The following is a 17,312-nucleotide window of genomic DNA, read 5'->3' on the forward strand; positions in this document are numbered from 1 at the left end:
GTCTTGGTTCTCAGTGCACAACCTGTGCCATGTAGCACATGCTGAGTGCCTGTCTGACTGACACCTCCCTTTGCCCAGCAGGTCTACTATGCTCTCTACACCTTCAAAGGCCGAAACACAAATGAGCTGAGTGTGTCAGCTAACCAGAGACTCAGGATCCTGCAGTTTGAAGACATCACTGGCAATCAGGAGTGGTGGCTGGCGGAGGCACACGGCAAGCAGGGCTATGTGCCCTCCAGCTACATCCGGAAGACAGAATACACGTGAGGCTGAGGGGGGCAGGAGGCCTCACCTTGTGCCTATCAGGACTGCCTGGGGGCCCATTGCCTCCACTGCTTGCCCCTAGGGGATAAGGCTGTGTATGAGGAAAGAAGGAAGGTGGGCTGGCTGAGCAGGCACTTTGCTTAAGGGCAGGGGCCAGCTGTTGTCACCCTGAGCTGTTTTATCCTCCAGCCAGGAGCAGAGTGGGGCTGTGATCCAAGGGGGAATGGCTAGACCAGTGCTGATGAGCTACTGTGGATTTAAATTGTGGAAGACTGTTGCTGAGGCCATCCTTAGCCAAACAGTGTTAAAAGCAGCCTAGAGCCTTGTGAACATGTTGTCTGTGCCTTAGCAGCAGCAGGTCCTGTCTTGTTTGTGCAGGACCCCAGACTGGGGTCCAGAGGAAGTTGCTCTGGGGATTGCTGTGAGTAGTTCAGCTCCACAGTGAGTCCAGCCTCCAGCTGCACACATGGGGTACTGTGTCCATGTGCTTTGGTCTCCTGGAGCTGAGCTGGGGTGCCTATAAGCTCTGCTGCTAGCAGCAGCCATTAGGCACTTCCCTCCTGGACCAGCTGTAGGTTCTGAACACCATCTTGCCATGTCTTCATACTGTGTCCAGTGTCCAGGACCCCATCTTGGCTCCTCTGAAGCAAGACAAAAGGCAAAGCACTGGCTGTCCTGCAGCCTCATTTTTGTGGCCTCTGACCAGGAGTGCTTTATCTGTGCATACTGCAGGGCACTGGAGATGGTGCTTATGCTCTGGGAGGGATGCTGTGCCCTTTGCAGGGGTGCTGTGTCTTATGTGCTGCTGCCATAACCTGAAGGAAGGAAGCTCCTTTCTCTTTGGGGCAGTGTTTGTGTCCCCTGTACTGCTGCTCCATAAATAAAGGTTTGCCCTTGTACATAGGAAGAACCTGTGCAAGTGTTGGGATAGAGATGGGGAATGCTTGGTGTGTGCCTGGCTTGGTATGTGAGGAGGCTGAGGGCAAAGTTCACAAAGGTCTTCATGTGGACCCTGCAGGGCCTTTTATGTTTCGGTGGTGTCCTCATGAAGATCATGGAACCATAGAATGGTTTGGGTTAGAAGGGAGCTTTAACATCATCTAGTTCCAACCTCCCTGCTATAGGCAGGGATGCCTCCCTCTAGACCAAGATAGATTGCACTGCCCTCTCTGGCTGCTGTGTTGCATGGCACAGCTGGGTTGTGGGTGGTTTGCATCCTTCCTGCCACCAGCTACTGGGAAGGGTTTTGCTCTACTCTGTCCATGCATGTACATAGCATGCACACATTCTCCATCAGTGCTGCAGCTCTTGGCATGATGTCCAAAAAACAAAGGGTCAAGTGTTCGTCAATGATAACCAGTATGTACTATGTGTGTGGCATTTGTGCATGTTGGTGTATCATGCATATGTGCCCACACTTCTGTGCTTATGTGGCATGCCCCAGCACGTGGGTACAGTAGCCTCAGGGACTGTCTCGTTCATTTGCATTGCAATCAAGGGCAGCTGCAGAGTTCCCAGAGTTCATGGCTGGTGCAGAGGCATGGGTCTATCTGTACACCCCCAACATTTATGTGCATAACCTCCATACCACCTTCCTCCAAACACCAGCCAGGATTGAAGCTGAACTGAGTCTTATTTAGCATGCCTTAAAATCAGACTTTGAGTAGGAAGAGTAGGAACAGTTACAAGAGGTAAATAAATTATAACATTCACTTGGATTATACTGCAAATTTCATTCAGTAGTGCTATGGCATCTCTCTGCTAGGTTCCCCTGGCATAACAAAGTACAAAAACTTGGACACTTGGGGTGTACATGGTCTCCCTGCTTGACATAACTTTCTTCTGCATAAGTTATGTAGCTCAAGATCCTCATGTGCACAGCTGGTGGGGTGTAGCAGTGGGTAATGGCTCAAGTCCATATGTTCTGCCCCTGCCAGCCAGAGAAGTCACTCTCTTCCCTTCACTTCACAGCTGCAGAGACAAAGTCTTGGGCAGTCCAGCTGCAAGGAGATCCAGGTGCTGGGTTGGTGAATCCCAGCAGGAGGGAGCTGCTCACACGCAAGCTGCATGCTGTTCTACTCCACCTACAGCATGGTGGTTTCTGTGTTTGTGATGCCGGCGTCCTTTGCCATTGCAGAAAAGATGCTCTGCTTCTGAAGCAGCTTGTCGGGACTGTCAAATTCCACAATCTTCCCTGCTTGCATCACCATCACCCTGGCAGTGGGCAATGAAAACACTGTTGAGCTCCAACAGTCAAAGCTGATAGTGCTACTGGCACCACTGCCAGCCCCACCAACACATGTGTTGCTTCTACAGCCACACTGGACAGTTCATCTCTCAGTGAACACACAGTTCTCATCTCTGCTGGATGGTGAAATGTATTTGGTGTCAAGAATCCCTCTGTGGCCTGCTGCTGTAGAGGGTCCTAAAAACATTACCCCCACCCCCCAAAGGCATAACTAATGCATGACCATTTTTCCCCTCCTCTGTTCTGCACTCCCACAAACTGTGCATTGCTGTTCTGGGCATTGCAACCACTCTTGCACCTCTGGCTGCATCCTTGCATCTGCTACTGGCTGCCTCTCCCTACCCCAGTAGCCCTGAGCCCCATTCCTGTGCCTTATGGTACCTGTTGCTGTCCATGATGGTGTGGAGGCGGTGGGCAATGGTCAGGACAGTGCAGTCAGCAAACGCGCTCCGGATTGTTGTCTGGATTAAGTGATCAGTTTCTAGATCCACAGCTGCTGTTGCTTCATCCAGGATGAGGATCTTGGCTTTGCGGAGAAGGGCCCGGGCCAGACACAAAAGCTGTCTCTGCCCAACACTGGGAGGAGGTAGGGGATGTGAGTTACCAGGTAAACAGAGGGTGCCTGTCTCAGCCCCTCACCCCACCACAGCCTCCTCATAGACCCTAGAGAAGGGCAGGGAGCAGGACATGCTTCAATTCCTTTGCTCACCTCAGGTTTTCCCCTCCCTCGCTCACGATGTGTTGCAGCCTCTCAGGAAGTTCTTGTGCATATGCCTTCAGGTGAGCTAGCTCGAGGGCCTTCCACACCTCCTCATCAGTGTACTGGTCGAAGGGGTCCAGGTTCATCCGCAGGGTGCCAGTGAAGAGCACAGGGTCCTGCCAGGGACAGCACAGAGTGTTTGCACCTATTGTGGCCATTCAGCAAGGCTGAATGTTTGCCCTGCAGCCTGCCCCTGGGCAGGGAGGTGATGATGATGAAGAGTGCTTGGAGTGGGATCCCTGCAGCACCCAGGGAGGTGCAAAGGGCCGTGGCATGCCCAGGGCAGAGCTGTGAAGATGCGGGGTGCAGAAAAGCTGGAATTGGCTCACCTGAGGGATGATGGTGAGGTTCTGGCGCAGGTCATGCAAGCCAATGGTCGCTATGTCCAATCCATCAATGATGATCTTTCCCCCAGCAGCCTCCAGAATACGGAAGAGGCAGTTGGTGAGAGAGGATTTTCCAGCCCCCGTCCGGCCCACAACTCCAACCTGTGAAGCAGATGTTTAGATCACCTAACAGGGCTGGAAATAACTGAGTGAGCACTCTCATCTCCACCTAGTGGGCCTTCTCCAAGCCACAAAGAAAGGGTGCAGTGCAAGCAAAGAGGTCCTCACCTTCTCAGTACTCCCAATATTGCAGTTGATCCCATGAAGAACCAGTTCCAGTTCAGGTCGGTACCGAACTTCGTAATTCACAAACTGGATCTCGCCTCTGCTGGGCCAGCCGTGGGGTGGGCGCTTGTCTGTCACCCATGGAGCCTAGGGCACAGGAAGATTAGGGGGCTGCACCAAGCTGTGCAGCAGGTGTTGGCCCACAACCTGCTCTCCTCACCTCTCTCTTGACCTTCATGTACTCGTGCACCCGCTCTACAGCCACAATATTTGTCTCCAGCTCTGAAGTCATCCGCACCAGCCAGTTCAGTGTCTGGGTCACCTGCACAGCAGAGCCACAGAGCTCAGTGGGACCAGGGAACAACCACCTTTTGTTGAGAGTTTATCGAGAACACGCTCCTCCCCACAGCAGCAAGCATCCCCGTTACATGTGGATGCGTGTTCCCCTGGCTGTAATCCCCGGGTGATCACTCTGTCAGACATTCCCGCTAATCCCCTCTCCACACACTGCAGATGAATGTGGGGCAGCATCATGCAGCCAGCCCAGAGCCATCAGCCCAAGAACTTAACTGAAGAAACTTTCACTGACTCACGTTGAGGGCAGAGGAGACGGAGAGACCCACAATGCCGCCTTCCAAAGAGTTTTTTGAAATTACAGCCAGAAGTGCAGAAAAGAAGACCACCAGGCTGCCAACAAACTCCAGACGGATGGCCAGCCATCTGTAATGGGAGAGCACAGCCCCAGCACAGGGCCAACCAGTGAGACCAGCATCTCACCAGTGTTGAACTCAGTACCATATGCCAGCACCAGGCAATGCCCCCATCACACTCCTACGTGGCCTGGAGCATTGGCATCTTCCCAGAACCCACCCTTGACAGCACAGTTCACTCCGCCTAGGCTCTGGATACTTCGCTGGAGCTTTCAAAATCACCCTAAAAAGCCTCCTTCCACAGACGGTGGCCCTATCCAAAGCTCTCCCAATTCCTACACAGACCCTCAGAGCACGTCCTGATTGAGCTGCAGGTGTCCCTGTTCATTGCAGCGGAGTTAGACTAGATGAGTTCTAAGTGTCCCTTCCAACTCAAATGATTCTATGATTGTGATTATGAAGGAGGACTTTAGCATCTCCAGAACATCTCCCAGGAGCTGGATGCAGAGTGGTGTGGCATAAGGAGCAAACTCACCTATTTGAGACTATCCAGGAATGAACAGTTTTTTGGTTGATGTCCATTATCTTCTCATTTTGCTGCAGGAACCGCTGTTGATGTCCATAGGACCGGATGACGGAAATGCCTGACACTGTCTCACCAAAGTGGGAGTAGATGGGAGACCTGCTGACGGAGTCCAGGCGCCGCAGCTGGCGCGACGTGGAGATGTAGAAACGCTGAAATGAGGGGACAGCTCGGTTACCAACACAAAGCCCAGCAGTGACAGGGACACTGCTCCAGGCAGGGCAAGAGCTGCTCTCAGGCCCCAGCTACTCACCAGCACAAAGTAGTAGAAGATGCCCAAGGGAACAATAACAACAAGGAAGAATGGGGTGGCCAAGGCGATCATGAGCAATGTGCTAATGATACCCATGAAACAGTTGAGCCAAGTGCGGAAGGACGTGGGAATGGTCTCGTCTATTGTGAAGATGTCCTGTGGTGTAAAAAGAAGCAGGGAGAAGCAGTCAGTGACTCCAGAGAGAGGAAGAAACCCAGAGGCTCCACACATACAGGATTCCTATGCACCCATACTTCAACACAGTACAAAAAATTTGAGAAAATATTGGATCAAACTGTACTGATGTAAATGTCACAGCCTCATTTAGGGCCACAGATCCTAGCTTGGGTACAGCTTAATTAATGGAGAAGATTCCAATAATAAGACTTTACAAAGTCATTTACATTGACTATATTATTTTGTTTGGCCCTCTCATTGTCTCAGGACAGCTCTAGGCTCCTGCCTCTCTCTGTAATGTACTCTGAACCCTCTTCAGTTTTTCTACATCCCTATTGGCCAGGTGGCCCCAAAACAGGAGTCAGCATCCAGCTGTGGCCTCTCTTGCACTGAGCAGATGAGATATAATCCCCTGTAATTTGCTGGCCACTCTCATTCTCAGATATACAGCCCAAGATGTGGTTTAACCTCATGGTGAGCCACGCATTCATCATACCCTTCTGCTCTACAGAACATGGCACCACTCAACACCCGCCAGACCTGCCAGAACACCTTCCACACGTAGGGGCTGTTCTCCTACCTTGGCAAACCTGTTCACAATGCGGCCAGTGGGAGTCGTGTCAAAAAAGCTCATGGGAACACGTAGGATGTTACTGAGAAGCTGATCGTGCAAAATCCGGGAGGCTCGCATGGCACCATAAGAAGACAGGATGGTTGCAAGGAACAGGAAGAGAGCTGCAAGGAGAGCACAGAGCGGTCAACCCCAGATCACGTGTGACACTGGCCCCAGGCAGTCATGGGACACATGGAACAATGAAGTTGTGCAGTATCCCACTGTGACATCCTGCATCCCACCTCCTCGCCATGCCACAGTAACTGCATCCCACCAGCCTTATCCCTGCTGGATCACACCACTGAGTGAGCAGCACCCTGTGTCCCTGCACTCACCCTGTGAAATCCCCAGTGCCCCAAAGACGCCGATCCGCAGGTCTCGCTGCTGCACAGGGTAGGTCTCGTTCTGGTAGTGCTCAGCATCATCGGTCCAGGCACTGAGCCACAGGTTGGTCCCCACATAGGCACCGTAGTTTCCCACAAAGCCCATGGCAACTAAGAAGGAAAAGCCGAAACCAACAGCACGGAGGTACTGCATGTACATGGAGAACTTCACCTGTGGAGAAGTTCAGCTCGTTATCACTGCCCAGCAAATCACAGCCAGTGACACCCAACACAACGTTAGACTTGCTGCCCTCAGTCCTCCCTCCACCATAATGCACTGTCGGGGACCTTGGACACCACCTCCATGCAGTGCTGTGTTCTGGCTGCAATGGGGCCACTGGAAGCTGGCACTGGCTTCTCTTGGCAAGAGTCAAGGTCAGTACAGAGTGCTCCTCTGCCTCCTTCTCCTTCTTCCTCACCTTGCCAGTTTCCACAGCTTCCTTCTCAATCAGCTTCTGGCCCTTTATGTTCTTGACGAGCTCTTCCTGGACCTTCTTCACAGAAGTGGTGCTCCGTCTACTGATGCTGTGGGAAGGTGATGGGCACTGTTAGTACCAGGGTGCTGCTCTGGAGGTCCTGCTCTGCGGTTGCATCCCACATAGCACTGGGACACCAGTGCTGGAGCTCTCTGGGATGAATGTCCTTACACAGGCAGCTTTGAACAAGCTTTGTGAAAGACCACAAGGTCACAGCAAGGCAAGTAAAAGCAAGATCAGATGTTCCTGACCCAGCATTAGTTAGGGTTAGAAGCAGCAAGGAAAGTTCCCATCCCTTTCTGTGCAGGAATCTCCCAGTGAAGCCCCCTGATCTCCTAAAAAGTAATGCAGGAAGCAGGTGAGAGAACAGAGAGCTCTGGCTGAGTCCCCACCTGCGGGTGAACTCTTTGCGAAGGATGCTGGCCTCTCGCTTCAGCGTCATGGTCACCACATCATCAGGCCCCTCCTCCACAAAAGGCTCCATACCTTCATCCCCCTGCTCTTCAATCCCATCTAAACCAACAGCTACAGACATGGGAATGAAAGACAGACCAATGAATAGCATCTTGGAGCTTTCAGAACCTCAAGACACACACATCCCCTATACCCAGTAGCATTCCCAGTACCTGCAGTAGTTTCCTCTGCAGCACCCTCCTCCTGGCTACCATATGAGTTCAGGAACTGGGCGAAGGCTCCCCTGTTTGCAAGCAGGGTGCTGTAGGAACCATGTTCAGACACTGCTCCTGCCACCAGCACCACGATGTTATCAACCTGGGGCAGGAAACTGATACTGTGCGTCACCAAGATCCGTGTCTGCAATAAAGTGGCACTGTTGTTGGAGGGCGGTGGAATCAGAACACCTCTTGCACCCCAAGCTTTGGGCTGACCTCTGCTTGAGGACCTCTCTGCTCATCACCACCTGGCCATGGGTACACAGGGCACCCTTCCCTCCTCCACATCCCTCTAGGACTCTCTTACCTACTCAAAAGCCACAGGATCCCTTCTCTGTCCCAAGCAGAGGAGGGGCATCCCAGGAGGATGGGCATCACAGTACCAGAGACATTTCTGCCTGGCCGTGTCTCAGGAAGGAGGGCACAAGCGCTCACCTTGTTTTGCAGCAGCCCTTTAGGTCCCAGCACGTGCTCGAAGAGGTGCTTGCCAACATGTGCATCCACAGCAGAGAGGGGGTCATCCAGGATGTAGATGTCAGCATCATTGTACACAGCCCTGGCCAGGCTGACTCGCTGCTTCTGGCCCCCACTCAGGTTAATGCCCTGAATGAAAAGGAACCCCCATGAGCCCCAAGCTGCCACAGGGTGCCGGCCCTTCTCTCTGCCATGTGTGTTCGCCACATATTTGTTTATCCCCATTGCGCAGTGCCCAAGACTGATACCTTCTCTCCAATCTCTGTCTGGTCGCCTGCAGGTAGTAGCTCCAGGTCTGGAAGGAGGGCACAGGCCTTGATGACCTTCTGATATCTAGCTTCATCCAGCTCTGATCCAAAAAGGATATTGTCTTTCAGCGTGGCATTCTGGATCCAGGCCTGCTGGGGGACATAGGCCAGGGAGCCCTGGGAGAGAGACAGAAGAACAGGGTAATCACCAGAGCATCAGCCCAAACAAGGCCACCTCACACCTCTCAGAACTACCGTGGTCCCTCACCTGGGGGGCGCATGGTCACCCAGTGCCTGCCCCATGCCTATTTGTGAGCCCCACAGCCCCTGGCACAAGCCAGCCACTCTCACCTGAATATTGATGTGTCCTTTGATATTCTCCATCTCCCCCAGCATGGCCGATACCAGTGAAGACTTCCCTGAGCCCACAGCCCCGACCACAGCCACCAGGCTCCCAGCTTTGATGTCCAGGTTGACACTGCAAGACAGGAGAGCCCAGTGAGCAGCATGTCTCTTGCAAAGGACCCACACAGAGCAGAACACAGCTGGGGGTTCACCATGACTGGCACTGTAAAGAGAAGACTGCCTTGCCCAATTAAAAGCTTAGAGGGAGAGGGACCCATCAGGCCCTATATGGCACACGGCACTTACTCTCTTATTGCAGCATTCCCATCCTGCTCCCAAGTAAATGTGGCCTCCGAGAAGCGCACAGCACTACCTGTCAGCAAAGAGATGCACCTCAGGGCTGAGAAAGTGCAAGCCAGCTTCATCCCTTGTGATTGGATTGGGCATCCCAAACCAACCAGTCTGCACCACCCCCAAAACCTTCCATGCGTCCTTCACCTGGTTCTGCTCAGCTCCTGCCTGCACAGATCCACTTCTGAAATGTCCTATGGCCCCCAGCATATCGTGATCTGCTTGCTGCTTGCTGGCGCAAGGTGAGGCCAGCCAATAACCCACAGGGACTAAGCCAGAGCTTTACCTACCTGGGATGGAGTCATGGTGAATAGCTGAGGTGTCCAGATCCTCTCCACCCAGGTACCGTTCCAGCCTCACCTTTGAGACATTGGTCTGCGATGGCAGAAAGAGGATGGCATGAGGCACAGCAGGGCGTGCTTACAAGAGCCCCCTAAGCAGAGCACCCCATACACTGCCTACACTCAAGCATCATCCTCCACCTCTGAGCCCTAACCCTGTGTCACACAGGCAAGTCCCATTCCACCATACTGCCAAAAGAGCTCTGTGCACTGATACTTGGGTGCCCAAGGCCCAGAACAATTACACATCTGAACCCCATGTGCTGGCTCAGACAGAGGTATCAGGCAGTCCTCCTGAGGGCTGACCTGCACTAAGGAAGAGATAACCAAGGGCAGCATGGCCATGGGGTAGCGTAGCACATTGAAAAGGGAGATGGAGGTAAAGGCTTTCTGTGCATCCAGGACATTGTTCTCATCCACCAGTACGTAGACAGCAAAACTGGCCAAGGAGACCTGGGACAGAGAAAGCCACCATTAGTGTGGTTGTGTGAAGCCCAGGTCATTTGCTTCCCCTCACTTCATGCTGAAGGTTCCCCATTTTTCCCATCCCCTTGGTCCCAACCCAACCCCAGCTGTCAGGAAAGCGCAGCTCTCCCCAGCCTGCTGGCACTCACCAGGAAGGGGGCACATGAGAACACGAAGATAGAAACTGACTGTAGGTAAGAGAACTTCAGCAAGTTCTTCAGTTCACATCCTCGAATGCCATTGATTCGCTTCTCAAATGAGGGCTCCCAGGCAAAAAGCTTCAAGATCTGTGAAATAACCAGAGTGAGCTGGTGCTGGCCTCACTGGAATGCCCATCTTCCAGGGAGCCCACACTCTACTACTCACCTTGATTCCACTGAGGACTTCACTCATTATTTTCATGCGCTCATCCTTGTTCTTCATGTTCTTTATCTACAAACAGAAGAGCCAGAGGTCATGGCTACACCTCAACCAGACAGAGCTTACTCTTGAGAATGCACCTGGGCTGCCCTAGGGAAGAGAAGGGAAGGCTCCAGGACCCAGGAAGACACCCTATGAGTCTGGATGACCACCCCAGCCCAAATCAGACCCAGTCTGGGAAAGATCTGCAGCATAACAAGGAATGCTATGGGAACAGGCAGAACAACAACAGGGAAAACCTTTCTCCCACCACTGACCTGTATGTCTCTGGACTTGTTGACCAGGAATGCATTTATGGGGATGAGCAGCACCATGACTGCAAGGCCAGCCAGGACAGAGGGGCCCAGCTCTCCCCAGAGGAAGACAATAGACAAGATAATTTGCAAGGGTGATGACCAGATCTGGTGAACAAAGTTGGCCATGTCCATGAATCTTTGGGCATCAGCTGACATCAGGTTCACAGTCTCTCCCACTGTAGACTCTTTGCGAGTGGCACTGGACATGGTGAGCGCCTGGAGAGAGAAACTGTGGTCAATGCAAACCTTATGGGAGCAGAACTGGGAACCAGCAGGGTACACTGAAACTGCTCCTCAGATCTGGTTACTATCAGATGTGCTGTTTGCCCCAGGCTGATGGGAAGAGATGCTGGAATTTCCAGCCCAGCTAGGAGAAAGCCAGCTGGGGATGGTGACAGAGCCATACCTACCTTCTTGTAGATAGCAGCAATGAGGCTGGCACGCACATTTGTGCCAAGCTGGAAGCACAGGTTGAAGTACTGCTGCAGGCAGAGGGACTGGAGTATCGCGGTCAGGAAGAGCAGGACGCTGTACAGGTACCCCTCCCAGGCAAAGGCCTCCGCATCTGACACAAAGGCGATCAGCAGCCTGAGGGGCAGAGAGGCCATGAGCAACCCACCCATGGAGACAGACCCAACAGGGTGCTCCAAACCAACACAGGCAGTTGGGTGCTGAGCACACAGGGAGGTGGTGGGGCTGGGGGCAAGGCTGGGATGGTGTGACTCACTTCAGCAGCTGGGGGCTGACAAACACAAGCATATCATGTACCAATTTGAAAGCCACCGACATCATAAGGTTTTGCAAGAAGGTCTTAAAGAGGACTTTAATCAGCCACTTCTTGGGGTAATCCTTGTGAGAGGAATCCCCTTTACCTCTCTTTTTCTTCTTCTTTGGCTGCTTCTCCTCCTAGAGGAGAAAATGAAGAAATAAATGAGCAGGTCCTATGGCTTTTGGCACCTGAAAGGATGCTTCCAGGGCAGCTACATAACCCCCAGATTAGGTGTCCTGAATGAAGCCCAGGCTATAACTCCTGTCATATTATCTATCTATATTATGGATAAATTATAGAAAAATTCCTTCTCAGAAAGAGTGGTGATGCACTGGCACAGGCTGCCCAGAGAGGTGTTGGAGTCACGATTGCTAGAGGTGTTGAAGGAATGTGGAGAAGTGACACTAAGGGACATGGTTAGTGGGCAGGGTGGGGATGGGTTGATGGCCAGACTGAATGATCTTAGAAGTCTCTTCCAACCTGAATGATTCTGTGATTCTCTCTCAATTCAGAGTGATTTTCACTCAGACCTGGGAGATATCTGGGACAGGGAAATACAGAGACAGGGAAGCTGCTTGTACTGCAGCCTTGAGGGATGGTTCCTGTTCTTCTGCAGGGCATAAGGATGGAGAATTTCTTGGTATCTCAAAAAATAAGGATCTGCTGAGGATGGGAAAGACCTTGCCACAGGATTCCCCATCTTTGTCCATGGCCCTGAAGAATCAGAGTCAGAAAACTCAGCACTGGGGGCTGTAAGGAGATGAGGTGACCCTACTCAACAAGGCTGGGCTTAGATCTCTGCATCTCATGCAAGGCCACACGTGGGAAGGGATTTACCAGCACCAGGATGTCCTGGCTCTGGGCCTTGCTCATCCCATTCATGTGCTCTGTGTCACGTTCCCGGCGTCTTTTCTTGCGTTTCCGTTTCTCCAATTCTGCTTGGGCCTTCCTCAATTCAGTCTTCATGTTCTTCTCAAAAGTAGCATATAAGGCCTGTATCCTGTCTTCATCTTTCAACTCCCAGACATCTTCGATTTCCAAGGGCTTTCGATGGCCCTTGTAAACCATCCTGTAGGGCAGGGAGATCTCTCCTTAGCAAGTCTCCAACACTGAGTCTGTAGGAAGGTCCTTACTGCAAATGCAGAGCTTTCGGAGTCTGGTTCCTAAAAGAGGGAGAGCTACAAACCGAGCTTCCTGCAGTTCAAGCCCCGATTTGTGTTCACAGCCTATTGTGGCTGAAGTTCCCATGCAACTTTCATGCCATGTGGCAGAGCCATGACAGATCACTGCTACCTGCAGGCTGGGCCTAATGCACCAGGGACCAGTGCACAGCAGCTTGGGTGTCCAAGCTCAGGCTGCATAGACTGCACTGATTCTCCTTGGCCAGCTCTTGGATGGGGCCCTTGGCACTGATCTATTGGGTAGCAGGCAGCCCACAGCAAGGAGTTGGAACTGGATGGACTTTATGGTTCCTTCCAACCCAACCATTCTGTGATTCTATGCTGTGATGCTATGGCTCATAGCAGCCTGTGCAGCTCAGCCCTGAGGTCTCCCTGCATTTTGCCACCCATAGTCCTGCTCACCTGCTGTACCACTCGAAGGTGATGGTACTCAGGATGGAGGCTGTCACCCCTGGGTTCTAGAGTGCAAAGGAAAGAGAAGTGTGTACTGAGGCATTGCAGGTGCTAAGATGAAATTGACAAGAACTGACCAGCTCCTGCAGCCTCCAGCTCTCCTTGTGCCCCTTGCTCACGCCTTCCCAGCACCCTCACCCACCCTGCATGCACTTCATACCTTCTTTGCAAATTCCTTTGCTTCTGGGGAGATATCTGAGAAGCCTGAGACAATAAAGAGCAGCAGCTGGAGCCCATAGGAGATGAAGAAGAGGACAAACCGTGGTACATCCGAGATGGGGTCCTGTGGGAAAGTAGAGCCCAGGGTGACTGCTGGGTCTTGTGTCAAGGCCACCTGGCCCTCAGAAACAGCATTCAAACTAACAGAGCAGTTGCAGAACTCTGTGTCCTCTCTCAGCTTCCCTTCACCACCCCTCTTTCCTTCTCCCCCGCTCCTCCCAGATGTCCATAAGGGGAGAAATTTGTCCTGGTTTTCTCATGCTTCCTCAAAGGGAGAAGGTGAATTTAAAAGGCTATTCCTCTTCCAGTTCCCAAGGTCCATATGGCAGCTGGGACCTCAGTGATACCACTGAGAGCTTGTCAAGGGCTGAGATCCATAAGGAACTCGATGATCCTTGTGGGGTAATATCTCAAGGTCTTCTATGATCCTATTACTTTCTTTGGGGACTGAACAATGCTGTGGGGAAATACACAGCTCCTTGCCAAACCCAACCTGCAGTGCTCTCCGGACAAGGGACTGGAACGGCAGGATCCCACAGAGCAGTGACAGGATCCAGAAGCAGAACAGTACCACCGAGTCTCTGCGCAAACAGAAGCTCCGTGCATAGTGGATCAGAAGCACCAAGATCTGGAAGAAAAACCATCACTGAGGTTCGGGCAGGGCAGTAGGACAAGCTCTGCCCTTCAAACACGCCTTTGGGGTACATGTACCCAGGCACTGGCACACATGGTCTTTGCGAGTCCTAAAGAAGCTTCAGAGTTCATCACACAGGGCAAAGGTTTATTTCAGGGAGACATCATATCAAAATGCTCATAGGAAAAACAAGGTCTGAAGGCACCCCAGCATTATGCTTTAGCTGTTCTCACCCCAGGTTCTTGGCCATGCTGTAAAGAGCAGGCATAAAGCAATGTTCTAGCTCCTGAACATCACTACAAGCCTGATATTACACAGGTCAGAGACCCGTGGTTAACAATATCTCCTAAACTTTGCACATAAATTCAACTGATAAAATAGTAACCATTAGCAAATTATTATGTTTGCTTCTAAGTGCAGCTCCTAAGTTTTATGGCTTTATTAAGCCTGTTAGATTGGCCAATAACTTCTACAAAATATCTGCTACTCCTGTGCACGTGTTCCCCTGCGCACGCAGCTCCTATGCCCTCAGTTTTCTAGACCAATCTCACATATCTTCATTCACAAATCCAATCTCTAATCACAGATCACCTCTGCCTCAGAATTCTATGGCACTTCTCAACTCTTCCTTCCCACAGAATTCCCGCAGATACTCAGTGCTGCCCCATCCCCATCTCCCAGGTTGCTCTTCTGCAGAAGCAGTCTGCCTCCATCCCTGTGCTATGGAAGCTTTCTGCAGCTCAGGCCTGCCATCTCACGCCATCTCTTTGGTGACACTCAGCACGTTGTCCTGCTGACGCTTACCCAGGTAACGATGTATAGGCTGGGGTTGGTGTACCAGACAGCTGGCAGGGAGTTCTGCCCTGTGCCCTCTGTAACTGCCAAGACCAACTCTGCCACAGCTGTCATCAACAGCAACGTAGCCAGCACCTGTGAGGAGAGGAGGGCAGTTGTGAGGAGAGACCCAGCACCCTGTGCACTGGAAACCAGTGGGAAACAATGCGACTGGATATAAAAGCACTAAGCCCTGTAGATCACCGCACCCTTTCCAACCCAAACCTGGTGCAAAGAGCTTTCTTGTGCCCTTCCATGGGAGCACTGCCATCATTTTAACCTTGGAACACACAAGCACATAATATCAGAGGCTGCAATGCACACCTAAGACCTCCCTCCTGGAGTGTCCCAGCCATGTGGTGCCCTCTGTCCCAGCTATGCGTCATCATGGGCTTCCTTCTGGCTTTTCCATCACAGTGCTTCTTCTCTCCTACACTTCTCATATGTTCATTCTTCACCCAACTCCAGCTTAGAAGCTTTCTCCACACCACTGCTCAACCCAGGCTACTCCTGCCGGCTTCTGTGGCCCCTCTGCCCCACACTACCTGTTTGATGATGTAGAGTTTGGTCACAGATGCTTTCTTGGATTTAGATTTGCACAAGGGAAGGAGCTGCCATGGAGCCAAAACCCAGAGGAAGCCAAGAGGGATCCAGACCAGCACTGTCTGCTGGAAGCACACCGGGAGGTCAGCATCTGAGCGAGCGAGGAAGGAGTCATTCTGGGGACAAAAATAGACAGTCAGATCATAGAACCATAGAATCATAGAATATCCTGTTGGAAGTTGGAAGGGATCTACGAGAATCATTGAGCCCAACCGTCGGCTCCACAAAGGGCCACCCAACAATCAGACCCTATGTCTGAGAGCACTGTCCTGACATGTCCTGAACTCCGGCAGCCTGCAGCTGTGACCACTGCCTGGCAAGCCTGTTCCGTGCCCACTGCCCTTTGGTGAAGAACCTTTTCCTAGCACCCAACCTGACCGTCCCCTGAAGTCACTCAGGATTGCTCAGCCCTCACCTGACTCACAGCACCAGCACTCTGATAGCTCCTATCCCTCCTGTTTCCACTCCACTCAGCGCCCACCATCCTCACTTACTGCCCACCAAGCACCCTACCCCAACAGGCCAACACAACCACTCACCCAGAAGACAGACCCGCAGAACTCCTCCAAGGCTGCTGACATGGCTGGGGTGGACAGAGCCAGCAGCTCCTTCTCTCGCTCTGTTCAGCTGTGAGAGTCCTGGGTGGATGCTTGGAATAAAAGTCCCTACACACCCTTGGTCGCTGTCGGGATTAAATCCTAATGGCATACAGTTAATTGTTAACTTGGTGTGGTTGCGCAATTCTGAAAGCAAACCAGTGACCAAAAGGGCCTTGGAAAACCATGAGTTCCAAAGAAGGGAGGAGATGGAGGCTCAGAGAAGAGATGGAAGGGAAACTGCTGTCACAGACTCCCTTCATCACATGGCCATTGCTTGAAAATCACAGCCTTCATCAGTGTATACTGAGATAGGTGTATGATCCCACAAAAGACAACCTGTGTTGGCGCAGTACATCTTTCCCCCGCTGGGACCACGCCAGCAACTCCCCAGTACCCATGTGACCAGAGAGCCACACCTGGAGCAAGACTGACCCTAAACCATCATCCTGCTACTCTGGGAGGTGGGGGCTGGAACAGATGGGTCTATCCTAAAACAGAATTTGCTTTGTCTCGCAGGATTTCAAGGAGCATTAGGTAAAGGGGGAGGGTGCACAGACCAGAAGAATTCTGCTGCTTCATTGTTCAGTGTTTGGCTCAAGAGTCAAGGGTGATACAATGACTAATTGCATAGAAACAAGCCCCTTGTCATCAATTGCAGAGGAAGGTCCAACGTCTAACCCGCTGGTTAATTATTATTGCCTTGTCTGATTAAATCCTCTTCTTTTTTTGGTAAACAAAGCTGTCCCCAGTGCCATGTCCTCCAGCCAGCACCTGCTGAGGAGAGCAGCAATCTGATGTATTAGATAGAAGATCACCGAATGGAGCAGCCACTCCCTCGGGTTCTTCTCAGTTCAAAGTGCTGAGGTAATTTGTGAACTGTGGGGTGCTATGAACACATTCCTGTCTTCACCTTGTGGTTCACACCATGGTCTTTCCCATCCCTCTACCCCACAGCCCTGCCTTCTGAGCTGAACAAAGCCTCATACGTATTGTACCTAGGCTGCACCTAAATCCTACCTTTCTTTTTTCCAGCTTATTTTTGCACAGTAGCTGAGATCCAGTCTTTCCAATTTATCTTCATAAACACGATCCTTAAAGCCCTTGTCTCTACCAAGTTCTACTCTGCCCACTGGCCTTGCTTATAAGGCTCATGAATGGACCACTTGCCCCAGTGACAGCTTCCTATTAAATACTCCATCCCCTCGCTCGCCTTGCTTTCCAATGCATATCATAGAGCCCATCCTCTCGCAGTCTTTTGCCTCTTGTTCAGAGCTGAACAGCTCTCCTTAGCTAAGAATATTTAAGACAAGCATATCCACTCTTCCTCTACCCTCAGGCTTGCGACACACTCATCCTCCTGAAAACCTGTAAAGACACCTTAGTATCCTTCA

The 17,312-nt window shown here is 51.8% G+C and overlaps 2 protein-coding genes across 6 annotated transcripts in view; one reads left to right on the plus strand and one right to left on the minus strand.

The window, feature by feature from the left end:
* The window catches only part of LOC125693098 (dynamin binding protein), a 30,046-nt gene extending 28,064 nt beyond the window's left edge, over positions 1–1,982 (plus strand). For 3 of the 5 annotated variants that reach the window (XM_048944568.1, XM_048944571.1, XM_048944570.1), the window contains one exon: positions 79–1,982. In XM_048944568.1, the coding sequence (XP_048800525.1) occupies positions 79–267 (189 nt within the window). In that variant the 3' untranslated portion in view covers positions 268–1,982. The remainder of the gene's footprint in view (positions 1–78) is intronic. The other 2 variants (XM_048944569.1, XM_048944572.1) reach the window with 1 other exon arrangement.
* Positions 1,907–16,019, minus strand: ABCC2 (ATP binding cassette subfamily C member 2). Its single transcript, XM_048944573.1, has 32 exons — positions 15,862–16,019; positions 15,265–15,438; positions 14,690–14,815; positions 13,745–13,879; positions 13,193–13,315; positions 12,982–13,037; positions 12,236–12,467; positions 11,357–11,535; positions 11,040–11,217; positions 10,591–10,845; positions 10,280–10,345; positions 10,063–10,200; positions 9,755–9,901; positions 9,394–9,482; positions 9,063–9,125; positions 8,763–8,889; positions 8,412–8,588; positions 8,125–8,292; positions 7,645–7,831; positions 7,411–7,543; positions 6,962–7,067; positions 6,495–6,714; positions 6,127–6,281; positions 5,370–5,525; positions 5,069–5,268; positions 4,477–4,603; positions 4,104–4,205; positions 3,887–4,030; positions 3,602–3,760; positions 3,222–3,388; positions 2,894–3,088; positions 1,907–2,478 (listed from the first exon to the last, which is right to left on the minus strand). The coding sequence occupies exons 1-32, from the start codon at positions 15,901–15,903 to the stop codon at positions 2,349–2,351; spliced, it is 4,656 nt and encodes a 1,551-aa protein (XP_048800530.1). The 5' UTR covers positions 15,904–16,019; the 3' UTR covers positions 1,907–2,348.
* Between the last annotated feature and the right edge of the window lie 1,293 nt (positions 16,020–17,312).

This window comes from Lagopus muta, chromosome 5 (assembly GCF_023343835.1).
Source record: "Lagopus muta isolate bLagMut1 chromosome 5, bLagMut1 primary, whole genome shotgun sequence".
In the NCBI taxonomy this organism is placed as follows: domain Eukaryota; kingdom Metazoa; phylum Chordata; class Aves; order Galliformes; family Phasianidae; genus Lagopus; species Lagopus muta.